The sequence below is a fragment of the Sphaerodactylus townsendi genome, linkage group LG07, assembly GCF_021028975.2.
Source record: "Sphaerodactylus townsendi isolate TG3544 linkage group LG07, MPM_Stown_v2.3, whole genome shotgun sequence".
Taxonomy (NCBI): domain Eukaryota; kingdom Metazoa; phylum Chordata; class Lepidosauria; order Squamata; family Sphaerodactylidae; genus Sphaerodactylus; species Sphaerodactylus townsendi.
In genome coordinates, this window is record NC_059431.1 from 29,123,246 (window position 1) to 29,150,567 (window position 27,322).

Sequence of the window (27,322 nt, forward strand, 5' to 3'; positions counted from 1 at the left end):
AGTAGCACTCCTTAGTGTTACTTTAGTTCTTTGTTTAGCTCGATAGAAAATTTTCATAATTGTGAAAACAAAGGGTTTTTTTTGGGGGGGGGGTCATCGTTAGTAATAGATTTCTTTTATTTTAAACAATAAAATAACTAAAGGCGTAATCAGTGGCATGCGTATTAAGATTTGAAATAATACAATGAATACCTTTGTGTTTACAGACCTGCAGCTGTGGTCGTGGAACATTTTGTATTCATCTTCTGTTTGTTATGCTTCGAGTGTTTCAACTTGAACCTTCAGACCCAATGCTTTGGAGAAAGACGTTGAAGAACTTTGAGGTAGGGCCATTCTGCCTTGGGGACAGGCTATCATATTTTCAATTTCTTGAAAACTGATGCAGTTGTCAGGCTTTTAGACTGATTACACATTGGTGTTCTGCCCTGCAGCGAACATATGGGTCCTGTGGGGCAGAGATTCTTGTACTGACGCCATTAGTACTGCTGAACATCCTGGGTGCCCCGTAGTTCGTGAGAGCGGGGAAACCGTGAGTTTTCCCTCTCAGCAGGGATTTCCCTCCTTCCAGGTGACTGCAGTCAAAAGACAAGATGAAGGTTGCCTGTTTTGTTTCTTTAAAACTATTTAAAGGGGCCAGGAGGCCGTAGGCCTTTATTGATATTGTTCAGGAGCAGCTTCTTGTTGCTTTTTCTCATTCTTTGTGTTTTCCGCCTCATGAATCTCTGAGAGGAGTGGGGGTGAGGGAGGGACTTTACTCTAAAAACACAAAAGCAACTAAAAGCATCCTCAACAATATCGATATAAATAATATCAATATTACCTTTAAAGGGTAATATCTTGCCTTTTGAGTAAAGTGCGTTTCTGCAATCGCTGCTGTGGGCTGAATGGGGAGATTAGTAATTTCTCGTGATTTCAATGGGGAAATGCGAGGTGACGCCACTGTAAAGGTATCACAGGAAAGCGCTCCGCAGAAAGCGCTCCATGCATAATGGGCCTTAAATTAATGAGGGTTCTGCCTTTTGCTTTTAAAATCCTTGTTAATAGCAACAAGCTTCTGCTATGAATAGGCATTTAGTAAATTTATAGAGTTAATTTGACAATATACTACTAATGTGATATATTCCATTTTAATGGGTAGTGTCTAGTGCACAATTGATGACTAATGCTTTAATTGTGATGAAGATACTGGGCTTTTTAATGCATCCCTTTGGTTCTTACTTTAGCCCAAATCCTGTTTCTTAACCTTGTTTGCCTTCATAGTAGTACTGATGTCCCTCTTGGTAAGGTGGGCAGCAGGGAATGCATGCAACCAACGCCCCATCTTCCTCCGTTATTAGCAGATAGATTGTCAATATTGTGCTTACCCTTAAAAGTAGAAGCACAAGAATAATGAGGATCACATCAGGTTGATTGTCCAAGAAAACATGATATTGTCATCATGCCTAGTATTAATGTTAGGAATTCTGTCCTCCTTCATAAAGATGTGTAGAGGGATTCAGAATGCAGCATTGATGCAGGGTCTGATGTTTGTACAATGTGAATCTCATTAAGATTCAAGGTCCACATATATTTTTCTCTGGTTGACTGCTTTGTAAATAGATTTATCCATTGTTTATGGTCTTCTATTGGCTCAAATACTGCTGAATGCTGTATGCTGCTCCTCCTGGATATGACTCATCCCCCTCTTCAGTGCAGCCTCCCAGGTCTTGTGAGGTTTTTAGTCCATGAGGCTCCTGTATCTTCTAGCATCAATGTTACAGAGGTCTCTGGAGGCAGATGTGGGAAGGAGGGAGGAACCACACTGCAAGAGTCTTTGTCCTTCCTTTCTGTAGGATGCAAGCCATTAATATTACACCTATGTTGTTGTAGTAGGCTAAACTGAAATTAAATTTTCTACTTAAAATGAGACATTAATGCTTTCTTCCAATGTTAGGTTGAGAGTTTGTTCCAGAAATATCACAGTAGGCGTAGCTCAAGGATCAAAGCCCCCTCTCGTAACACCATCCAGAAGTTTGTATCACGCATGTCAAATTCTCATACATTGTCATCATCTAGTACGTCTACATCTAGTTCAGAAAACAGGTTAGTACTTTTACTGAAGAAAGGAGTGCAATTATACATAGTGCTGTTGTTAAAGTTCTCAATTATAGACAATAAGAAAGATCTGCTTTTACTTATCGTGCTGAGGGATTGTTTTCATATGTAAGGCGTGCTCTTTTACAAAAGTTCTTATAATTTTGATTTGCCAGATGCTTGAGGCAAAAAATCTTTTTAAAAACTTTCTGGCTAGTTAAGTTGGCAAAATAAGTAGGTTTTTTTTCCATTAGCCATGTCCCTTGAAGATGATCAACTTTCTTAGAATGTGCTGGAAAGTGATAGATGCTTTAGGTGTTCAGCACTACCTGTCATATCAGGATTGTGCTTTCTTGTTCCAGCATATCCTTTTCTCTAAAGACCCTAGTCTATATTTTATATGCTATATGCATGCAATGGGACCTCTTTTGGAGCCTAATGACAGTGTGGAAGAGGTTCTTGCATCTTTTAAAATGAAATTTTATTTTTAAACATTCCTGTATTACGCACTATTCTTCATTATCAGATGAAGAATAAATTCATCAGCTATGGCCAATGAAGAGCCACATGGATGTTTCCCCATCTTCCCTGCCCCTACTTTTTATTTAACTCTAACATCCTTACCAGATTTTAATCCAGGTGATGTCCCCAGTTTCACTTGTTAGGGAAATGCACAATGTTTCTGATTTGTAACAAACAGAGAAATGTGTATCCTCTCTTTAGGATTGTATATGCAATATGTAAATACTGAAATTTATATTCTATGCCTGAGTATCTAAGCTCCATTGCTGTGGCGCTGTTTTAAAGGGCAACACATTTCATTTAGGTGCCTATCTATTTGTAAGGAGTAAGCTTGTTTGTCAGAAGTCAGTTGCGACACGGGCTGATGTCTGATGAACAGAGTGGCACCAAGGATTCCAGACTTGGTTACTGATGGTTTATACAATTTCCTTATTTGTCTAGATACAGCCAGCAGTTTTGAGAACCATCCATTTTCCATGTTACAGGTTTTTGTACATGATCTCATGTCTGTGTGCTGAAGGTATCTATTAGTTTCCCAGCTTCTATATTGGACTGAAATATAATGTAAAATGGCTGTGGCTTCCATTCATGCATGCCTGCATCCCTGATACACAGGGCCTTTTCAAATGTACTAGTTTCAGCTTTTAAGGCAACTACACTAAAACCTGAAATAATATTTCTGTACGTTCTGGTGGTTGACTTGTTGCCTTGGGTTATGTACTCCTAGAGACCATAAATTTCTAGGTCCTGTAAGAATAATTTGCAGAACAAAATCAGGTAGGAATAGTTCAGGTTCTTCTTTTTCAATGGTGGTCTGCCACTTGTGTCAAAACTTGTAGATTTTTATAACAAACAGCTCCTCCATAACAGGAAACCATGAAGAGAGCAACCAAGGTGAGTAAGGTGTTGCAGCCATTCTTCCCAAGGAGGAAAAGCTTGAAAGAGCCTAGGACTCTTCTAGTCTCCAAAGAAAATGAGTAAGATGGGACAGGGCGAGGCTTTTATCATAGGGTAGAAAGATCCTTGAGAAAACTTCTCCCTTTCCCAAAATACTAGAACTTGATGGTATCCAGTGAAATTGGTGGTCAGCAGATTCAGAATTGACAAAAGGAAATACTTTTTTGCTCAGCAAGTAATTAAACTGTGGGATTTGGTGCCAGAAGATGTAGTGCGATAACATAATAGTACGCAGACAGCCTTGTAAAAGACGCTGGTGGACTTCATGGATATGAATTTATCAGTAGCTACTAGGCATGCTGACTAAAGGGAACCTCTGCATTCAGAAGCAGTAAACCTTTGAATATGAATGCCAGGAAGCAACATCAGAGAAGGCCTTGTCCTCTCTGCCATGTAGTTGGTCCTCTGAAACAACTAGCTGGCCACTATGTGTGACAAGATGATGGACTGCGTAGACTGCTGGTCTTACCTAGGAGGGATCTTATGTTCTTTTGGTTGCAGGATTTGACTCAGATGATCACTAAAACCATGGTTTGATAAAACTCTTGTCCATCACGGTCAGCAGACATTCACACTACCCATAATTAATTACATGAAAACATGGTTTCACATTGGTTGTGGTGGGTTTTCCATGCTTTGTGGCCGTGGTCTGGTGGATCTTGTTCGTAACGTTTCGCCTGCATCTGTGGCTGGCATCTTCAGAGGTGTATCACAGAAAAAAGTCTGTTAGTGTAACAGATCACAGCCACAAAGCCCGGAAAACCCACCACCGCCCAGCGCTGAACTGGGCCGCGGAAAGGCTTCGGTTTACATTATTATTTGTGGAACTTTGCCGTGCGACCTGGAGTGGAAATGTATGGTCGAAAGGAAGGGAGGCACAATGAAAACACACGAAAGGATTACAATTCCTTATACTCTCTCTCCTTTAACAGTATCAAAGATGAAGAAGAACAAATGTGCCCCATTTGCTTGCTGGGCATGCTGGACGAAGAGAGCTTGACTGTCTGTGAAGATGGCTGCAGAAATAAGCTTCACCACCATTGCATGTCAATATGTAAGTCAGTGATGCTTGCAGTGAACATGCTTGCATTGAAAAGGGGCCAGTTTCATTCTTGCTAACATTCTTGCAAGATTAATGCATACTACATTTGTTATACCTCCTGGGGAGCATCTGAAGAGTGCTAAAATTACATGTAAACTGGGAACTTTTAAAAATGAGCATATCTGAATGAAAATCTTAAAAAGTAGATGTCTAGTTCATATTTTAAATGTGGAGAATGATAAAGAAGTCATTTCAGTAGCTTTTATTTCTTTTTAATTGTTTTTAAAGTATTTGGCCATTTTTTGTGGCCATTTTTTTGTAGTAGCCACAGCCTCACTGCTGCCGGTACTTGGATTTTGGTTTTAGTGGATTTGTGTCAGTCCTAGAGATATATTAGCAGGAGATACCCATTCTCTTCTATGTAACCGTTTCTGTGTCTACAAAGGGTTATGAATGTTCCCATTTGAAGAAAAGAATGATAATGTTACTATTGCAAGTTAAGACGTTTACCACAGAACAATTTTTCATCAAATACATAGTTCTGTAATTTTCCAGAGAGCCAGCATAGTATAGTGGTTAAGAGCAGCAGATTATAATATGGAGGACTGGATTCAATTCCCCTCTCCTCCACAACAAGCTTTCCGGATGGCCTCGAGCAAGTCACAGTCTTGTCAGAACTCTCTCAGCTCATGAGGAGGCAGAAGATGCAAGCCACCCCTGAAAGTCTCTGGCCTTGCCATCTGTGACTTGACACCGCTTTCCACCACCACCATAATTTGCCATACGTTCTGTCTGATACTGGCTTTTGCTCTGCCTCATACTTACTTTTGTTCTACTGCTATTTTAGGGGCAGAGGAATGTAGAAGAAACAGAGAGCCTCTTATATGCCCTCTTTGTAGGTCTAAGTGGAGATCTCATGACTTCTATAGGTAAGGATTTGTTTTACGAATGTTTGGAGCTTTTCATGTATAGTCATTGAGCCGTGTACAATGTCTGACATAGTTATGAATGTCACATTTTGTGTTTGCTTACAGTCATGAGTTGCCAAGCCCTGTTGATTCTCCTTCTGTCCTTCGTGTGGTCCAGCAGCAGACTCCGCAGCCCACAGCTGGCTCGCCAAGGAGAAATCAAGATAGTAATTTCAGCCTTACTCATTATGGGGCTCAGCAAATCCCTTCAGCCTATAAAGAGTTAGCTGAACCATGGATTCAGGTATATTACATTTATAGTTGAAGTTTTACTTGTTGTGTGCGTTAGGATTTTCACAATTACTTCTGTGTTGTGACAAGAATGCCAGTTTGGTGGCTTTCTCTGGGAAAAACTAATTCATTAAATTATATTTTCATAAAACACATGTAGCAAAAGAATCACTGGTTTGCCCCGTAAACCAGGGTTCTGCTATAGCTTTGGCAGCTTGGTGTGTAATGGGTATTTTGTAACTGAAGTAGCAGTAGATGATTTGCACTGCTGCCATCTTAGTAGTTTTCTGTGCCCGTCGCTAATAAATATGGTTGTGGATTTGTGTTCACTGCTGTGTTCTGTAAGGGCCTAGGGTTTGGACTTTGTGGCTGCTATTGCTCTGAGGCTGGAAAAGCTTTTGGATGTTGTCTGTGTGCTGTCTGCATGTTTATGCCATGGCATCACCAGCATAGCCATTGGGCTAGCATCGCCATAACCCCAGGAATTGGTTGCCTGCACTGGAACCATATGTCCCAGTCTAAACACCACACGTAGGGTTTGACCTGAGCAGTTCTCCAAAGTCATGTTGCATTTGAGCCTGCACATTCCCTTCAAGAACTAAAATGCGCAGGATTCATATTTCTGTGGTTCAGTTCTTAAGGAGATTAAGATCCCTTAAGAATTTGTGTTCTTTATGCTTTACTGCATTCTGTTCCAGTCAATCTTGATTTCCTGTGTCTACCTAATTACATCTGTCATCAAAACCTTTTTTCCTAAATAAATTAGATAGATATACCCTGTCTCACCAAAAGAAAAAAAAATATAACTTCATTCGCCACATGCTGGACTGTTGTTTTACAATGCTCCATTTGGGTCCTGCCACTGGGACCCAAACGGAGCATTCTAAAACAAAGATGGTCTAGCATGTGGCAAATGAAGTTACAATTTTGTTTTTCTTTTTCTTTTGGTGAGGCAGACTACAGGTGATGTCATTCTGTGGGTTATGCCAGCAGTGTATGGAGAAAAAAACTGACACTTGAAATATCCACTGACTTCAAACGTCATGACATCAAATTAAAAAGAAAGAATTTAAAGCTGATTCTAGTATGCGGGAGCTGCAGGACACTGTCCTTTCCATACGAGACCCCTTCAGACCTTAATGAGACACTGTGCTTTTCTTTTCAGATTCTTGACCTATTGTGTATTGCCATCAGCTTGAACTCTGTGACTTTTTTTTAAAGGTATTCGGAACAGAACTAGTTGGCTGCTTGTTTTCTCGAAACTGGAATATACGTGAGATGGCCCTTCGACGCCTTTCCCATGATGTTAGCGGTGCTCTGTTATTGGCCAATGGGGAAAGCACTGGAAATTCTGCAAGCAACAGTGGAAACCCCACAAGCGCTGGAACTGCAGGAGCTACCAGCGGGTCAGCGCAGACCAGTATCTCAGGAGATGTTGTTGTGGAGTCTTGCTGCAGTGTCCTTTCCATGGTCTGTGCTGATCCCGTCTACAAAGTGTATGTTGCTGCTTTAGTAAGTAGCCCATTCTTTTCTAATAATGCATTTCCAAAAGCATTTTTACAGTTTGGGCAGGTGACAGTGGGGAGAGTGCTCTTTTAGGCATGTAATTCGAAAAGGATATCGAAGAGAGAGAAAAAGTGCAGAGAAGGGCAACGAAGATGATTGAGGGATTGGAGCACCTTCCTTATGAGGAGAGGCTGCAGTGTTTGGGACTCTTTAGTTTGGAGAGGAGACGTCTGAGGGGGGATATGATTGAAGTCTATAAAATTATGCATGGGGTAGAAAATGTTGACAGAGAGACATTTTTCTCTCTTTCTCACAATACTAGAACCAGGGGGCATTCATTGAAAGTGCTAGGGGGAAGAATTAGGACTAATAAAAGGAAACACTTCTTCACGCAACATGTGATTGGTGTTTGGAATATGCTGCCACAGGAGGTGGTGATGGCCACTAACCTGGATAGCTTTAAAAAGGGCTTGGACAGATTTATGGAGAAATAGTCAATGTATGGCTACCAATCTTGATCCTCCTTGATCTGAGATTGCAAATGCCTTAGCAGATCAGGTGCTCGGGAGCAACAGCCGCAGAAGGCCATTGCTTTCACATCCTGCGTGTGAGCTCCCAAAGGTATCCTTTGGGCCACTGCGAGTAGCAGAGTGTTGGACTAGATGGACTCTTTCTTATGTTCTTACGTTTTAATTACAGCAAAATGCCCCTCAAACATCTGATGTGCTTTGAAAAACAAACAGGGAAGATTTGTTGTTCTGCAACTCGCTCTGCCCTTTTTTTCTGCACAGACTTAAGGCGAATTACAAAATTCAAGAATGTGATAAACACCCATATGAGACTTGATAGAGCATAAACAGTGCATATTGGATTACAAAAACAGGCCATTTGTCAGCTTTTCAAACAAAAATAGAAAACGATGCAAAAACATTGAATGATGATAATACATAGAATAAACAGTGCTATAAACTACAACCCTGTTTCCTTTTTAGAAAAATACTCCTGACAGTTCTGTAGAGCAACAGAAGAGCCAGTGCCTTCCTGACCTGACTAACCAGTTCTGCTCTTCTAGAATTCATACAGAGTTTTAATTAATGGATCGCAGTTTCAAAAACACTTATTTTCCTTTCTAGAAAACATTAAGAGCCATGCTGGTATATACACCCTGTCATGCCCTAGCTGAAAGAGTGAAGTTGCAGCAGCTTCTGAAACCGGTTATAGAGACTATATTGGTGAAATGTGCAGATGCGAACAGGTATTGTATTTGGTCTAGTGGTTTTGGCTTCTTATAAATGTTTACTAAAATGTGCAGTTTTTTCCTTAAAATATTGGCAGCAGATACCTGTGAGGATTATTTAGTCCACTGACTGAAATCCATGCTGTTCCTGTATGAAAAGTGAGACAAGTCCTACAAACATAATAATGTTAAGACTTTCACTCCTCGGCACTGTACAAATCTGAAAAAGTTCTCAGGACTAAGTAACTGGCTTAGCCATTACCGTCTTTGATGCACATCTGAAATTGGCAGCAAAGCCAAGCCAATCAACTATAGAAAAATTGGGCAGACTGGATGGAGTTCAAAGTGGATATTACCTTAGGTTGAGAACTAAAAACCTTTAATTCCCAGATTTATTGTTATTGTTATCTGACCCATCATCAGAAATAGCTATAGGAAATCTCAGATTGGTATTAGTATAATTTGTTAGAACTCTCTGCCCCAGAGGGTTGGTCAATCCCAAAGGTATGGCCAAGGCAGATTGCCTTGCTGGAGGACTCTTATTCCACCGTCCGTTTCCTCAGTTTGGAGACTTGTGACCCATGGAATAAAGCCTGTTGAAAATGGTCCAGAAAACAGGTCATCTAGTCTCTGTGGTTGTGACAGCAAGGAAAGCAAGTACAACACAAAGATGGTCGCTGCCAGTTAAAACAAAGAAAACGAATGCTATATGCTCATATTGAAACTTGGTTGTTCTTTCTGTATATGCACAGTTCCATATGTACAGCTGCACTGAACAAAGAACCACTTCAGGAACAATAATCACAAATAAGTGTAACCTTGTTTTTCTTTCAGTTTAGTCCTAAGCTGAGTTACGTACCATTGATCTCAATAGACTTAGAAGGGTGTCACGTTCTTGTGCTGTTAAGTACATTCAGAGATATATGAGTAGATGAGCCTGAGTTAAATAGTATTAATGAAGAATGGAGATTCCTAATATGTTACTATACTGTTCCTATAACAGTTATTAATGAAAATGCCTCTCAAAATATAGTAGCATCCTTATTATACAGTTCGGGTAATGCAGAATTTACTTTTGTCTTTGACTTTTTATAGCCGCACAAGCCAGCTTTCAGTTTCTACACTCCTGGAGATGTGCAAGGGCCAGGCAGGAATGCTGGCAGTTGGTAGTGAAATATTTAAATCTGGTAAAACTTTTTGTTTTTATATATACTTGCATGACAATATTGACATTCTCAATTGGGGTGGGGTGGAAGGATTGGATGCTGTGATGGTGTCACAGTGGCCCTCGTGGCTCCACCCCAGCTCCATGAGTGCTCCTCCCTCAATTGCACTGGGTTGAAGCCTAAGCATGCAACTTTTAAAATTCTGATTCATTGACTTGCACTTAATGCCTTTCAAAGATCATTTGAAAGTTGCACTGAATGAAGAGTCATCTAGTGTTGCCTTTGCTTTAATAAGTGCATATTAATACCAGCAATGAAGTCTTTATAATGATTTAGGTAACGTTTGTTTGATGTGTGTTGCACTAAACTTGTTTAAGATTGATTAGTAATGCAGATGAAGATAAAAATCTTTCAAAGGGCATTCATTTTAATACTTCAACATTCATTTAAACGGCTTGTAAGTAGTTAGCATGGCTAAAACCAGGGCTTCTTGGGCATTCTGAAAAATATCTACGTGTAGCCATCGGAAACCATGGTTTCATTTGTTAAATGCAGCAGTGGTGCCAGTATGGTGTAGTGGTTAAGACTGGTAGATTCTGATCTGGAGAACCAGGTTTGATTCCCCACTCCTCCACATGAAGCCTGCTGATTGACCATGGGCTAGTCTCAGAACTCTCTCAGCCCCACCTCCCTCATAAGGTGTCTGTTGTGGAGAAAGGCAATTGTATGCTGCTTTGAGACTCTTTAATGATAGAGAGAAGCATGGTATAAAAACTGACTCTTCTAAAAACCAGCTCTTCTTCAGTCCTGCTTAAAATGTATACAAGACAATCTGTTGGGGACTTTGAACAATCCTCACTGCTAATATATATATATATATATATATATTTTACAGGGCCCATTGGTATAGGTGGCATTGATTTCATTTTGAATTGCATCCTTGGAACACAACCTGAATCGAACAACTGGCAAGCACTTCTTGGGCGTCTTTGTCTTATTGACAGGCTGCTGTTGGAGTTTCCTGGTGAATTTTATCCCCACATTGTCAGTGGGGATGTTTTACAGGCAGACACTGTAGTTGACAGGTACTGCTTCAGAAACATTGTGTGTTTTGTTGAAATGTTGTTTTATCTAATGTCAAAACTTTGGCGAGTTCAGAAACTGAATGCTTCATGTCAGATACTATTGATGGGGGGGAAGCATTTCACCAATGCTGACTTCTTGCCTTATATGCTAAGCCATAGACGCCTTTTGTAGACAGAACAGTGGTAATGAGTTATGTTTATGTCTCCTGCTAGGTACAAAAAGCTGCTGTCGCTGTTGAACTTTGCTCTGCAGTCAATTGACAATTCCCACTCCATGGTTGGCAAACTGTCAAGAAGAGTATTTTTGAATTCCGCCAGAATGGTTGCAAGAGTACCCCACGTGTTCGTAAAACTGTTAGACATGTTGAGTATGACAAGCTCAACACATCACACAAGGATGCGTCGGCGGTTGATGGCAATAGCAGAGGAAATGGAAATAGCAGAAGCCATTCAGCTAGGTATGGAGAATGTGCAGTCCGGTGAATGCCGGCGTGACTTTGCCCAGCCTCCAGTTCCTGATAACTCCCCAGAGATTACAGAGAGCAATACTCCCAACAGTACGATTCAGTTATCAGGGAAAGGTGGGAAAAGCTTAGGTGATAAAAAACCAAGTGCCAGCCCAGAGGACATTTCTGATGCAGTGGGTAGTATTTCATTAGGACTTCCTGTTTCTTCAGGAACTCTGGAGCAGCCAAAACCAGCCATTCAAACAAAAAGTAAAGCCCACGGTCAGTGCTTGAACTCTTCTCTCTTGCCCTGTAATTCCCAGTCAGTATTCCCAGCTCTGCCTTCCCATAGTACTCCGCCTGTACCAACAGGAGCCGATGTTTCTAAACTCAGACCTCAGGGATTTGTTCCCTGCAAACCACCCTCTGCTTCTCCCCAAATGCAACGCAAGCTTTCTCTCCAAATTCAAAGGAACTGTGCTGAAAATAAAGAATCAGAAAAACTTTCCCCGGTCTTCACGCAGGCCAGACCTATGCCTTTCAGTCACATACATCGGCCAAAGCCATCTCGACCTGCTGCGTGTGACTTGAACAAACAGGGAGAAACCTCCAAAAGTAACATGACGCTCAATTTAAATGATGTAGCACAGTGTGATAGTGGTGCAGTCATCCCAAGCGAAGAGACTGTTTTCACCCCGGTAGAAGAAAAACGTAGCCACCTGGATCTCAATACAGAGCTCAGTTCCAGTATGGAGGACTTACTTGAGGCCTCCATGCCGACAAGCGATGGAACAGTCACCTTCAAGTCCGAAGTGGCCGTTCTGTCCCCGGAACGAGCGGAAAATGACGACACATACAAAGACGACGTGAATCACAATCAGAAGTGCAAGGAAAAGATGGAAGCTGAAGAGGAGGAAGCCTTAGCTATTGCCATGGCGATGTCAGCATCTCAAGATGCTCTTCCCACAGTTCCTCAGCTGCAGGTTGAAAATGGTGAAGATATCATCATCATTCAGCAGGATGTGAGTAAATTGGTTTTTGTTGTGTACGTCTTATGTAAGTCTTGTTTGTGTGTACTTGTACATAGTGCATGTGGAAAGCGAAATGTCTGACAGTTTTGCCTTTAGAAATGGGACACATCAAACAGCACAAAGCAGCACCCTGTGTGCATTTGAAGATACTAAAAAAAAAATCTTGAGGAAGTCACTGATAGATAAGAACATAAGAAAGAGCCTGCTGGATCAGATGAGAGTCCATCTAGTCCAGCACTCTGCTACTCGCAGTGGCCCACCAGATTCCTTATGGGAGCTCACATGCAGGATGTGAAAGCAATGGGCTGCTGCTGCTGCTCCCGAGCACCTGGTCTGCTAAGGCATTTGCAATCTCAGATCAAGGAGGATCAAGATTGGTAGCCATAGATCAACTTCTCCTCCATAAATCTGTCCAAGCCCCTTTTAAAGCTATGATAAAGATAATGTGGAATCTGCATTGAGTGAATAGGGATACACTTGATTCTTTTGACACAAAGTTACATCTAAAGCCTGCGCTCAGGTGAAGAAGCTGTGGTGAGGGAGCAATCAGTTTAGAAACATTTTCAAATTCCTGTCAATGGGTTCCAACTGTGCTTGAGTTTTTCCCTTCTGAAACTATGAAAACAGTGCATGTGTCCTAGGGCACCCTGTGATTCCTTGAGAATGTATAAGTTGTGTGGTGTGAACCCTGAGAATTGAAGCTCCTATTTTTTAAGAACTTGTTAACCCTTTCCTGTATGTCATTACTAATGCTAAATAAATGAATAAATAAGTCACATGAATGCTGTGATCCCACTTACCGCTAATGGTTTATCTTGTAGACACCAGAGACGCTGCCTGGGCATACCAAAGCAAAGCATCATTACAGGGAAGACATAGAGTGGCTTAAAGGTCAACAGATTGGCCTAGGTGCCTTTTCTTCATGTTACCAAGCTCAGGATGTTGGAACTGGGACACTGATGGCAGTGAAGCAGGTACACGTTACTGTTTGAATCCTTCTGAAGTGTTGAATACATAGAAAATACAAAAAAAGTGTATAAATGTAAGCGTTTGACGGTATAAAGAACTTGTGAAATCCATTTTAAATGGTGATCCTGTGCTTGTGCCATTCAGCTTCTCCTCTGCCTTCAGAGGAACTTTAATATAATTTTGCTGTCAGCTCTAAGCAGTGCATTCAGATGTCGTTGCTGTGCCTGCATGTGGTCACCAGAAAGATCCCTCTTGCTCAGCATGTGCTACACTGCATTGCTCAATATGTAAGGAACGGAAAGGGTTTGAACTATGATGAAATATGCTGCTTATCTGGACGAGTTCACAAATGAAAGGGGGTTGTTTCCCTTAGAAATTTAATCCATTAATTGCAAAACACAGTGACACTTGTGAAGTTTGATAGACGGTTTTTTGGTACAGTTGATGGTGGGCCCTTTTTTCCCTGCATGGATGAGGGCGGGGGGAGTGTAAAGAGAACATTTTACCTGTAAATAACATGTCAGAAAAACACACGTGAGCTGCCTTTAAGTAGCTGTCTAAAAGAAGGAAGAAAAGAGGGCCTGTTTCTACTGGGCCCAGAAAACTGTTTTGGAAGAGATGTGAAGAAGCAAGTAGAAATAGTGAGCAGCCGGGTATAGAGGAGGGCAGAAAGCAGTAGATACTGGCTAGAAAGAGGTCCGTGTGTCTGGTCTCTTTCATGCGCAGCTCAACAAAGTGTCGCCTGGCTTCAGCAACAGTGGGACCAATCATTATTTGTGCAGCTGGGGTGAAATTTATTTCATAATACTCAGCTGCTTGTCTACGGTCAAGGATTTGTTGAAGTGAAATCTAACCCAGTTTTGTGCAAAACAGGTGACCTATGTCAGGAATACATCGTCAGAGCAGGAAGAGGTGGTGGAAGCCTTGAGGGAGGAAATAAGAATGATGAATCATCTGAATCACCCCAATATCATTCGAATGTTGGGCGCTACATGTGAAAAGAGCAACTACAATCTGTTTATAGAATGGATGGCAGGTATGCATATCCTGAGAGAAGGAGCAACTCTTTCTCTGTGTGTACTTTTTTACGTCTTGTCATCATCAGCCTTTTCTGAACCACTTTACCTGTTCTGATGGTACGTAGACTAAAGAGACAAAATTGGGAAACTGATTAGAAACACCTACCTCTAACAGAAAAGGGTTTTTTAAGGTGGGGTTTGGAATTACGGAGTAAACTAAGTCTATCATACTTGGGTCACATAATGAGAAGGCAGGAGCTACTGGAAAAGACAATACTGGTAGGTAAAGTTGAAGGCAACAAGAAAAGAAGACAACTCAACATGAGATTGTTGTATAGTAGAGTGACTGTAAAGGAAGCCACCATCCTCAGTCTGCAGGATCTGAGCCAGGTTGTTAATGATAGGATGTTTTGGAGGACATTAATTCATATCGTCGTCATAGTTCGGAAAGCTCTGAAACAGCTTGACAGCATTTAACACCCAAAGAATGGCCACAGCATCTTGGCATAAGCAGTCTGGCACTATTAAAGCCAATTCCTCAGCCAGTTGGGAACCTGCTGCCCTTTCATTTGTAGGGAGACCTATACCTTGTTAGGTGTACATGATTTTTACCAGGTAAAGCACATGTCAAGCACGTGGGAATGAAGAAAAGAAATGAGAAGCTTATGGTGAATGCTTGTAAGACATGTAAGATGAGGTGCAAAACTGAGGTGTGAGCAGTACAGGTAGTGCTCTGAGAATCAGTGGTGGGGCGTGTTTCCAGGCCCACTTCCATGACTCTCATAAAAAGAGGTGTATCCTAATAGAATAAAGTCATATGTTAATTTTCCCTTTCTTTTCAATATAAATGTAGACATGGGCAGGCAATCAGTGCTGGGCACGCACAGCCTTTTAAAATAATTATTCATTGCATTGATCAGCTGTAATGTGGGGAAGGTCTAGATATTCTTTGCACCCTTTGACAGACAAATAGCAGTGCTGTCTCAGATTTTCTAAGTTGGCTTTGTTTATGCTATTTTGCTTTATTTAATATCCCAGTGTCTCCGGCCAGAGGCTGGGCTCAGGCCAGTCGACACACATGTTTAAAAACAATCACAACATTACAATTTAATAAGTTAATACATTAAAATCCTCCAGTATACCATAAATACAAAGATGGCTATATAACCAAGCCATACTCACAGCGGTCCCACTCTTACCGTAGATCTGAAATTCCAGAGCAGTCTCAAGGGTAGGCTAGCATAGAGTGAGTTACAGTAATCTAGCCTGGAGGTAACTGTCACGTGGATCATTTTGGCCAAGTCTGTATGGGACAGACAGGAGGCCAACTGCCTGGCCTGACGAAGATGGAAAAAGGCTGTCCTGGCCCCGTGTGTTACCTGGGCTTTCATGGACAAGAAGAACTCCAGGATCACACCCAGGGTCTTTACAGAAGAGGTAAAGAAGCCTCACTGCCCAATATCAGCAATTGTAATCCCCGGTCTGAACCCCCTCGTCCTAGCCACAGGACCTCCATCTTCAATTGATTTAATTTCAGCCTGCTCTGACATAACGAACCCGCCCTGGCCTCCAAGCACTGGACCAACTACTTGGGGCAGCAGCCAGCTGGCCCTCCATCACAGAAAAAGTTGGGTGTCATCTGCATATTGATGGCAATCCAGCCCAAAGCTCTGGACCAGCTGTGCCAGGGGTCGTATATGGAATAATATATGGGGGAAGGATTGCCCCCTGTGGCACCCCACATACAAGGGGATGCTGCTGGGATGCTCCATCCCCTGATTCTGCCCACTGTCCCCACTCCCAAAGAAACAAGGTCAACCATTAGGGCTGTTCCCTGTATTCCAGTAACGGTGAAGTGGTGGATTAAAAGATCGTAGTGTGTAGGACCCACTGTCCTATGCAATTCCTTATCTAAAAGAGATTTCTTCTATTCAGGAGATAAGGCAAGGGTTGTCTGCTCCTGTATACTTCATTGTTCAAAGCAACATTAGTTACAAAATTATAACCTTTTAATGCATTTATAATTTCCAGAAAGGGTGAAGCTTTAATTAAGCTAAGTATGAGGAGCTTTTGTCTGTCTTGATTGATATGTCATGTTGAAGGGAAAAATAATAGGCATTAGTATGGAAAGCTCACTGACTACTTTCATAGAAGGCAAAACTCATAATTAAATATTTGAGTTTAATTTACGTGGAGGACTGTATCATGTGGCGTTGTGCTGCAAAATAGAACACTAAGTGCTTAAAAGAAATTGTCAAAGGACAGGAACTTTCATAAGATCGTCATTTAAAAAAAACAGTCAGCTTCAGTATAGCTGTCTGTAAAATAAAAATGTGTTAATAAAATACAAAAGGTTGCTATCCTCTCTGAAGGGCATCATATTAAGTATGAGATCTTCAAAAAGTGAATGTACAGCGTTGACTTTAAAGCTGTTTCCTTTCCTGCATTGTATAATAAATTCTATAAGTCTTTTAAGGTATCGCTATGTAGCTACAGTCAAAGATAGATTTGATTCTCTTCATGAGGAATGATAAGTTTTACAAACATATATTCCTGTCTTCTAGGGGGATCTGTTGCTCATTTGTTAAGTAAATATGGAGCCTTCAAGGAGTCTGTGGTTACAAATTACACAGAACAGCTGCTTCGTGGCCTTGCTTACCTTCATGAGAATCAAATCATTCACCGAGATGTCAAAGGTAGGAACAATATTAACTACAGTTGGCCAGACAGATTTTGGTCTCTGTTCTATTCTTTATAGCTCTCTAGTGGTAAGAAAAAAAAACTATTTTCAGCTGTAATAATCCCTGTTTCTTGTGCACTCACATTTGTGGCCTTTAAGCATATTTGCATTCCCTTTCCTTGAAATAGCCTGAATTGCAGATTGTATTAAAAAGTAATGGAACTATTTCGCTCCAGGAAATTTATGTTTAAATTCTGGGTTGTTAAGGATACATGCTCTTGCTGGAAACTGCCTTAGAATTTTTTTACTTGGACTATGGCAGGGGTAGGGAACCTGCGGCTCTCCAGATGTTCAGGAACTACAATTCCCATCAGTCTCTGTCAGCATGGCCAATTGGCCATGCTGGTAGGGGCTGATGGGAATTGTAGTTCCTGAACATCTGGAGAGCCGCAGGTTCCCTACCCCTGGACTATGGGATGTCAGTGTCGTTCTTTAAAAAAATGCATACAGTGCGAAAGGCCACCCATCTGTTCTCAGAGGCTATATTGTGATTATGTTCAAAAAGTTCCTATGGTGGCCCTTATTCACAGCTCTGGATATGTGAGATGAGAGATGTGGGAAGCTGCCAGGTGCCCTACAAATTGCTCTGTGGTCTTCTGCAAGTCAGCTGTGGTATGTGACTGGACTGACCCATGAAATAAATTGCTGACCTGCACAGGCAGCATGCAGATGTCCCCTCACTGCTTTAGTAGTGCTTTGGGGTGAGATGGTCCCTCATTATCCCCAAAGAGTATTTTTTTTCAACTTATTAAACCTAAACATGCCTCCCCAGCAGTCAGGGAGCCACCTGACCTTCAGCCTTCTCATTTTCGATGAGAACCATACCCAGTAGCTCTGGCATCCTGTCCAAAACAAGCATGTCCTATTCAGGTGTCTTGTTAAATCCTCATCTGTGTTCTTAAGGAATCGAGCAAACCGGCTTCTTCTGTGAGAAGAAATTTGTTTCCTCGCCTAAAGCTTTTAAGTTGCAAAGAACCTTCAGACTCTTCTGAATCTATTAGATTACATACAAAAGCTGTATGACCCCATTGTTTCTACCCTGACTTAAAGGAAAAATATGCTCACTCTACAGAAAACAGTCCAGCTTTCATATATGAGAAACATTCATTTTTTTTCCAGTAAAAGTTCTATTTCTAGTATTTCCTAAATGCTTAGGAAACTACTACTGCGAAAAGAAGAGTACCCTGATCTTTGAGGTTCTGTTTGTCATGATCTAATTGTTGCAGATGTGTATCTGGTAATATGCGAGAGAAATGTGCACACAGTACTAAATTATTTCGTTTTCCGTGCTATTGACAGGTGCCAACTTGCTAATTGATAGTACAGGTCATAGATTAAGAATTGCTGATTTTGGAGCTGCAGCTAGGTTGGCATCTAAAGGAACAGGTGCTGGAGAGTTTCAAGGACAGTTACTGGGGACCATTGCATTTATGGCACCTGAGGTAAGAATTCACTTCTTCGGCTTGGGAAAAGGCTTTATTTGTGGCCCCATGTTTTAGCTTTATTCAGCAGTGCAAGTAGTTAAAAGTGGCATCATAGTTTTAAAAGAAGATTCCACAACCCTTTGCTACATTAACTCCAGAGGCAAGCTCCTGACCTAGCACTGGGACAAAGAGCACATTTTCTGGAAAATGTAGAGCTTTTAACTTGTCCTCTCATCTTTTGGCACCACCTGTTGACCTTTTAGGGTGGCCACTTGGGCATAGCTGCCATTCCATTAACACTTAGGTGCTGGTATAAGTATACTATACTGGTATACTAACCCTCTCTGGCAAAGGAATTTCCTAGCCATTTACAGGTATGACATCATTCAAAAGGAAAAAAAACTGTTTATCTGTAATTACTGGCCAAAGCAGACATATTCCTTCTAACTGGACATTAATGGATAAGGTAGAGCTACTGAAATGAGTAAGAATGATCATTTGTCTCAGGGGTGGATCACAAAAGACCCAATCTCCCTTTAAGATACATCATTGTGAACAGAGACCCTTGTTGAAATTCTTGAGATGGCCAACTTTAATATTAAAAATGGGTTTTAATTTCAGTGGATGCAGACATAAATTTAAGTATGTAAAATAAAATGATTTAATGATGTCAAAGGAATATGAAAGTAAAGAGCAGGATATCAGCCTGTTTTTGGAGCATATGGAATTTTTAATCCTAAGCAAAATGGTGATTTGATGCATGCACGTTATGGAGCACGTCTACAGATTCATTTGGCGATATATGTGCAAACCTAAATGTGCTCCGCACTGCTCGGAACTTTTACTGGGAGCCAAACAAGTCTTCGTCCTAACATTTTAAGTAGTTCTCAGTAATAGGTGTTAAACCATTACTGTTGCACCCTGCTTCTAACAATATGCGCTGAGTGGTTGGCAGAGAATTAAAATAAAATCTGTGTTCTTTCCTTTAGGTGTTGAGAGGCCAGCAGTATGGTAGGAGCTGTGATGTGTGGAGCGTTGGTTGTGCTGTTATAGAAATGGCTTGTGCTAAGCCCCCTTGGAACGCTGAGAAACATTCCAATCATCTTGCTTTGATATTCAAGGTATGGTTGTACCCTTAGTGGGAGAAATTTGCTTGTTACAATAGTGCATATTTATAGAAAAATATTGATCTTACCATTCTCTAAAATTGTTCTATCATAAGCATGTGGTGGTCATCTAAATAACTGATTGGTTCATAACTTGATATGAAATAATCAGCATAAGTGCAAACAAACCAATAAGCATGTACATATGAGTTACATTGGATATAGCAAGATAAGGCCAATCTCAGTTCTAAACCTCTACTTAAGAGCAGTTAATTTAACTTTTGTGTAACTGTCCAAGATGAAAGCAACCTGAAGCAAAGTTTATTGGCAGTTGAAATGTGTTTTGAACTCTCACACTTGCAGACTTAGCAAGAAAAGACTAGTGATATAGCTAACGCTGCATGCTCTTATAAATGGAGACGTTGAAAGGATTTTTCCTCTGGTATGTATCTGGTGGGAGCCATCTTTGAGAGGAAAACCTGAAAGTAACCTTTGTATTTTACATTCTGTGTGCAGATTGCTAGTGCAACAACGGCTCCATCGATCCCATCACATCTGTCTCCAGGTTTAAGAGATGTGGCGCTTCGGTGTTTGGAGCTTCAGCCTCAGGACAGACCACCGGCAAGGGAACTGCTGAAACACCCTGTCTTCCGCACTACGTGGTAGTTCTGTAAAAGTGGTGATACACTGAACATCCTACTACTGAACAGAAAACAGTGCTTGTCTTCCTGTGCAGCTTGCACAGCAGTATATGCGCTGACTACTCAGCCGGCCTTAGTTATCCCTTTTGAGGACTTGAGGTCAGCGGAGGACCTAGACTTAAGTATGTGACTGACAAATCGAGATCTCTACCTAAGCTCAGTATGCAGCTTTTCACAAATTGTGCAAAAATATGTAAACTGTGCCTTTCTCAAAGATCCTGGCTCTTGGTGACTGGAAAGCAATTCCTCTTTTAAATCTGCATGGTTATTTAGTGGAGAGGCAATTTTTAATTTTTCAGGAGCACTTTTTCAGCAATATTAGCAGCTGAGGGGCTCAGGAGCCATTGGAAAAATCGGCAGTTGCTGTTCCATTTCACACCATGTAGACATCAGCAGTTTTGGCTCAGTGACCCAATTTCATTTGTTCCATCAATGGTCGTGAAAAAAAGTTCAATTTACATGTATATGGAGAGAAAAAATTGGACTGTTTTGAGACCACATTTTGCCTTCCTAAGAGTCACTGATCACACTGACTGGCAGTTGTGATTCACTGTGCGTTCATTTATTCACTGACTTCTCCACTGAAGTTGCGGTTCTGTGCTTTCGTGTTTTTTTTTTCCTTTGTTTCATATTCAGGGAAAACTGACCTTTTAAAACATATCCAGAACAGCTAGAACGAGGTTCAAGCTAAAATGTTGCTGGATAGCTTGTTGTTCTAAGAGACTGTGATCCAGATTGATTTGAAAATCTGACATAAAATGCTGTCTTTTGAGTCAGTGTTTTTAATCAAACTTGGGAGTGGGAGGGGACTGCTCAGTTGCTTTGAATAACAGGACATGGAACCAAGAGTGAATTTTAACTGTTAGGTTTTGGAGCCTTTTTCATGTAAAGATTTTTCTCGGTGAAACTGTGTAAAAAAATGTTTTCATGTGTCAAGCCTGCTGCCATCCAGCTCCTGCTGTAATGAGTCTTTGGGAGACAAAGCTTTAATCCAGTCTTATGCTGTTTAGCACTGCATACATGTCCACTCCGGATACATCTGGCCTGCTGTTTTCCTTCTGCCATACATCGTTTGTTTACAGTCATAATTACATGTAAACTTTCCAGAAATTTTAAAGCCATGAAAAAAATTGTTTTTAAGGTTTTTGGGGGGAAAGATTGAAATTTTGGGGAAAATTGAAATATATGCAGTACTTTCCTATTTATTGTATTGCTTTAATATAAATGTCTCATTTCTAATTTAGTTAGCACATAAAATTGTACTAATTGGAATATTTATGGAATTTACAAGTATAAATGCCTTAGTTCTCTACAGGCAAAACTGCAAGTAAACCAAACACTTGAAAAAGCGCTGCAGACTGCTGTACCCTGTGCCGTCATAGAGCACCTGTTTAAATTTGTGTCATTTGAGAGGTAGGGTGTCATTTGTCTACAGCATAGATAGGAATTATCAGGTGCTGTAGATACTCCTGTACAGATACCTTTATGCTATAACTTCGGAGTTAAACCTTGTCTTGAAGAGGATTTTCAGTGCTCCCCAAAATTTCCCAATTTTACATTTTTTAAACAATTGGGAAAAAAGTCCTTGGGAACCATGGCGTTCTTGGAATTTTTCCATACCTTCCCAATTAAGTAGTACATAATTGGCCAATCTTTCTTTTAAAGAATCAAAACCCTAGTTCTTTAAAAGAGGAAATTTACAGAAAAATTAGGTTGGCCTTGAGGGAGCAGGGGACTTTTAATAAAATGTGATGATATGCTTCACTTGGAGTGCAGACTACTTTTTTCAGCAAATGAGTGTGTTATGACGATTTTAATAATGGGCTTTTAGATTCTGATGCATGGAATATTGAAGGAAAATGGCAGCTGTTCTTTTGCTTTTTAATGAGTCCTTTAAAAATAAAAGTACTGAATTGTGTTTCAATCAACTTTGTTAAATAACTGTTCATGTTTTAACTCTTCAGAAGCCAGTTTGAATTATTGACCAGGAATTGGTTGTGCTCAAAGACTCAGGACAAAACTAAATAAGCTATATAGCACTGTACGTTATTGACAACGTACAGCCTTGCAAATTGGAATCAAAATGAGAGGTTTACAAGCGATGGTCGTACTAGCATGAACTAAAAGTGGTGTCATGAAATGTGGATGTGTATTTCTTCTTGAAATGTTACATTCCTTTTGCTTTTTGAAGATTGGCAAACTTTGAAGAGTTAAAAACAAAATTGAAATGTGAAGTTTGGTAGGTCTGTTTTTTGTTTGATTTCTGTTTCTTGACTGTTTTAGAGTTTTTCATCACTCTAATCAGATTGCTTCTAAGGCTGTTTCTGCACAGCCAAGGGAGAGAGCCTGCGGCATTAATCATGGCGATGCAGGCTCTGGGGCCGTTCGCACAAACGGCCCCATGGGGTGCCCAGCTGTTGGAGCAAGCTCCGCACAGCCGCGTATTCCCCTCCCTAGCCCCAAACGCCTCCTTACCTTCTGCTGGCAGCCATCACTCTGTCGTTGCTCTGAGGAGGGATGGGGACATGCCCCCGTGGCTAGAGTGATGGCTGAAGCACCAGAGGCCAGGGGGCGTGTCCCCTTCCCTCCTCAGAGCGATGGCTGCCAGCAGAAGGTAAGGAGGCATTTGGGGCTGGGGAGGGGAAAACGCCGGCTTCCACCCACTGCAGTTCGCATGGCAGTGGATGGAAGCTGGCGTTTGCAGGAAAACTTGCTCCCCAAGCGAGTTTTGAAAACACCGTTTTGGCAGGCACAGAGCGCTGCTGCATCGATTTGGCATCAGCGCCTGTGCGAAGGGTCCCCGCCAAAACGGTGTTTTACCAGGCTGAAGCCGTTGCTTTCAGTCCGTGCAGAAACCGCCATAGTCTCTTGTGTGCAAGCTTTAAAGGATACACTCTTGCCAATTCATGTACTGGAAGATCAGTTGTCAGATCTCTGCTGTTTCTGACAAAAATTTCAATTGTACAAACTGATGAACCTCAGCTAATCAGTATTACCTTTTTAGATCGCCATTCTACCACATATCAAACTCAGACTGCCTCTCAGTGTCTACATGCATTGTTTGAGTTTGTCTGCCTTTCCCTCGGCTTGCTGGTAATTGTGGTGTGTTTTACAATGCAGATGTGATGTAATCTTTATTTTCTTTGGATCAAAGCTGGACTGAAAATTGTATTGTGTAATTATTTTTGTGTTCTTAATGTTATTTGGTACCTAAGTTGTAAATAACGTCTACTGCTATTTTATTCCAGTTTCTACTACCTCAGGTGTCCTATAGATTTTCTTCTACCAAAGTTCACTTTCACAATGAAATTATATTTGCTATGTGACTGATTCCTAAGACTTCCAGGGGCTTAAGGGCTAACTTCTATTAGCACCTTACTGTGCAAGTAAATTTTAAAAATCTCTGTGTTAAGAAAATTTGGCTTCATTATATCCTTTGTTATTTTAAATATATCAAGATATTTTAATTAAAAGTTTTTACCCTGTTGAACCAATTTTATAGTATAATTTGTACCTATTTTGGTGGTTTTGTCTTTATAGTAAATAAAAGATTTTCAACAAAAGTCCTCATGTGTGGCAGTGAGCACTTCTTGGCATTCATGCACATGTGAATTTTGTGGTAGCTGCCACAGTAAGCTTGGGCTGTTTTGTATTTGAAAAATGCTTGTAAATAATCCCTTTAACTCTTCTGTAGTTACTTGACTGTATTTAGCTCATATTTGGAATTGAGCTAAACACAGGAAAAGGTACAGGTAGCCTCTTACGCAGGCACCAGGTTGTTACTGACTCCTGGGTTGACATCACATCACAACATTCACTAGGCAGACTATATTTACAGGGTGGTTTGCCATTGCCTTTACACCCAGCAAGCTAGGTACTCATTTTACCGACCTTGGACCAGTATAAGATTGAGTCAACCTTGAATCAGATACCTAAAACCAGCTTCTGTCAGAATCACTCAGGTTGTGAGCACAAATGCAAGAAAGGATGCAGTTTAATCCTCTAACTGTTCTGTACCTCTACGTGGAAGTTTCCTATCTGTGTGAAACTGAACCACCTGTGAGAGCCCACCCTGCCGGGCAGCCGACCAATCTATGCATCACCAATACAATGTTTGCGTTGCTTCACAGCTTACAGGAAACATTGTCTGGGAAGCTTGTACCCTTACGTCCTGTCTGGCAGATCTCCTGGAAGACTGGTTGGCTGCTGTGTGAAACAGGATGCTGAGCCAGGTAGACCACTGGTCTGATCCAGCAGACTCTATTTATGTTCTTATTTAAAGAACATTATCAGGTTACTCTTTTCTGACGATTGAAATATTTGTAAACCAAAACACTGTTTCCAGTGTTGGGACTGAAACATGCACTTTTAATCATTGGGAAAAGTAATAACATGGAAATACCGAAAGATAGCAGTAAAATAACATAAGCAAGTAAAGTGTTATCCAGTCACAACTGATATATGGGGAGCCCTGAGGGTTTTCAAGAGGAGATGAGCAGAGGTGGTTTGCCCATTGCCTTTTACTGCATATCAACCCTTTGTGGTCTACCATCCAAGATCAGCAAGCAACCCTTTGTGGTCTACCATCCATGGCATGCTTAGCTACCAAGCTCTAACAAGGTCAGGGCAGTCTGAGCTAGTTACACTCCAGTCCAGGATGCTCTCTAAAATGACATAGGGAGGCTTTAAAGTGCAGTGCTACTTACCTTTTTATATACGTTCTTTGCCAACTGTGCCCTCCCTTCTGACTCAGCTACTCTGTCCTCAGAATCCATTACTGAAATCGCACTAAGGGAAATGAAAAGGAGATTGTGAGGACACTCTATTTCAAGCAGAGCATATTGACCCTGTAAAAAGACCTTAAAATCCTTGTCCTCAGTGACAATACACATCAATCTTTTATTCTGTATGCCTGCATTCAGATACAATTTTATACCAGTCTGTTGGGGATCCAAGCACAAAGTAATTGCAAATGTTCAGGGAATGAAATCACATGTGGGGACGTTGTTTTTTTTAATAATAATGAAGGAAAAAATGTAGATCTCCTCTAACAAAACAGTAAAGAATCTATTTAAAATGGAGAATCTAGAGGGGTTTTTTTTCATCTTTGCTTTCATGTCTCATTTTTCCTGACCGAGGTAATAGAGCTAAGCAAGGCTCCCCAGAAATACTTGCAACAACATTCAAATGTCTTTGACAACCAGAGAATGGAATGATTAGAGGCATTCCAAATGATGACACTTTGACTTCACAGCTTAACATATGTGGTCATTGTTTTACCTTTATTTTAATCTGTTTTGACAACTGATGATGTGGCTTATTTTCCAGCAGCAGTAGACCTTTAACCTATGACGTCTCCCCATCTCTCATAGTTGAGAGTACAGAGTTTTATTTATTTCAAGAGTTCTATCCCATCAACAGTTTGTTTGGCGGAAGTGGAACTACTTCTGCAAACGCTGCTAGGGAAATTTTTGACTATGATCAATTTTTAAGAAAAGCTAGTTTTACACTTATCACCCAAAACAAAGCAGATACAATTTGCCCACTCTTGATGCTTCAGCTCCCTGCTTATACTATTTGCTCCCTGCTTATACTACTTGCGCACTGTTCAGCTTTAGCTCTCTGCTGTTAAATCTCAAATCCAAGCTCACCATCATCTTTACCAGAGCAGTGATATTTATCTCTGTTGATGAAACTCTACTGCTGAAAACTTTGGAGTGCAGTACTAAGAATTATGACTTCTGCAATCATAAAACCAACAACAAAACAACGTTGTAATGAGAATAGCAGTATGACCCTTGGTGCAGTGGAGAAATCGCTCAAGGAGCTGACAAGGTGCTACACCAGCATATTCTTAGGGGCAAAATACCCCCATAGGGTTGGCCCAAACAAAAGCCTCAGGAGAGCAGGTTGCCAACTATAGCCGCAACCAACCATTTCCTCAGCGCTGGCCAACCCCCCTTCCCTGCACCCAATCACACACCTCCTCTAGGACTAAACACCAAGCTGGGGCACCCCATATTTCAGGAGGTAAGGTCCATGGGTTCAGTGTGACCTCCTATCCGTAAGGTCCAGCTGCTCAGAACTAGATCAGCAAGCAAAGATAGATGTCTGTTTCTTGATCAGCGAGGTTATTTATTCAAGCCAAAAAGCAGAATACATGGGATCACATGTGGTGTCTGAAGATTTTGGTTCAGAGACACTTGATCAGAGCTTGCATACACTTTTTATAATTGATTATTGAAGGCGCACCTTTGCAGTTCCATCCTACCTTCCACTCCTCCTGCCCTTACCTTATTTGGCAAGCAGTTTCCGAGTATACAGAAGCCAAATAGCATCATAATACTTATTTTGCCAATTTTAGCATAGTAAGTTACTGGAAGAAAAACAAACAATATGTGCTCATTAATGGCAAAAGGGAGGATACCTTGATAAGGCCACTTGGAATATGAGGCCAGCTGCTTATAGAATCTTGGAAGAGTGTCAGAGTAATTTAACAGAGATGCTTGGCTTCTCTCCTGAGAAGGCTGGAACGTATGAAGCTGAGATTAAGGCTGCTTCTATATGTACCTGGGGAAGCAGGATTGCCAGGGGATCCAGGAAGACTATTCAGGCTGGTTTTACCAGCAGATCCAGAGGACCCCAAAAGAGACCCTTGGAACGAGTAACGCTAGCAGCCCCAGAAGGACCTTGTGTAGTAGAAGAGCCAAGGCTTCATATCAGAAAACATATTGTCACCAAGACTATTTTCAGGCAGGATAGGAGCAACTATACTCCCCTCTATAAGCCCGCCGAACATAGCAGCTGCAACATGTAATATTCCTTCCTTTAAGCATGTCAGAATGACAGAGCAAATAATCTTTTTAAGCTAAGAATATATGAGCTCCACAACTTTTCAATTTAACTATTTGAGTTCAAGTTATCAACAGAGTCTCTGATAAGTGCATTGTGTTGAAGCAGGAGAGGCATTTTGCCTTACAAGACCCCTCCACTAAATGGAGGGGAACCTCCTGGTGATCCCCGGCCTGAAAGATATCCGGCTGGTTTTGATGACAGCCAGGGCTTTTATGGCCCTGGCTCCAGCCTGGTGGAACAAGTT

General features: G+C 41.1%; 1 protein-coding gene across 1 annotated transcript in view; it reads left to right on the forward strand.

Annotated features, from left to right (window-relative positions):
* MAP3K1 (mitogen-activated protein kinase kinase kinase 1) overlaps nt 1–22,862 on the forward strand; it is a 58,965-nt gene extending 36,103 nt beyond the window's left edge. The window contains exons 5-20 of the mRNA XM_048503351.1: nt 207–323; nt 1,934–2,082; nt 4,485–4,606; nt 5,442–5,523; nt 5,629–5,806; nt 7,015–7,305; nt 8,433–8,554; nt 9,632–9,723; nt 10,598–10,787; nt 11,001–12,255; nt 13,086–13,238; nt 14,107–14,269; nt 16,817–16,948; nt 18,292–18,434; nt 19,406–19,537; nt 20,039–22,862. Coding sequence (XP_048359308.1) covers nt 207–323; nt 1,934–2,082; nt 4,485–4,606; nt 5,442–5,523; nt 5,629–5,806; nt 7,015–7,305; nt 8,433–8,554; nt 9,632–9,723; nt 10,598–10,787; nt 11,001–12,255; nt 13,086–13,238; nt 14,107–14,269; nt 16,817–16,948; nt 18,292–18,434; nt 19,406–19,537; nt 20,039–20,188 — 3,471 coding nt within the window. The 3' untranslated portion in view covers nt 20,189–22,862. The remainder of the gene's footprint in view (nt 1–206; nt 324–1,933; nt 2,083–4,484; nt 4,607–5,441; nt 5,524–5,628; nt 5,807–7,014; nt 7,306–8,432; nt 8,555–9,631; nt 9,724–10,597; nt 10,788–11,000; nt 12,256–13,085; nt 13,239–14,106; nt 14,270–16,816; nt 16,949–18,291; nt 18,435–19,405; nt 19,538–20,038) is intronic.
* Nucleotides 22,863–27,322: the final 4,460 nt, after the last annotated feature.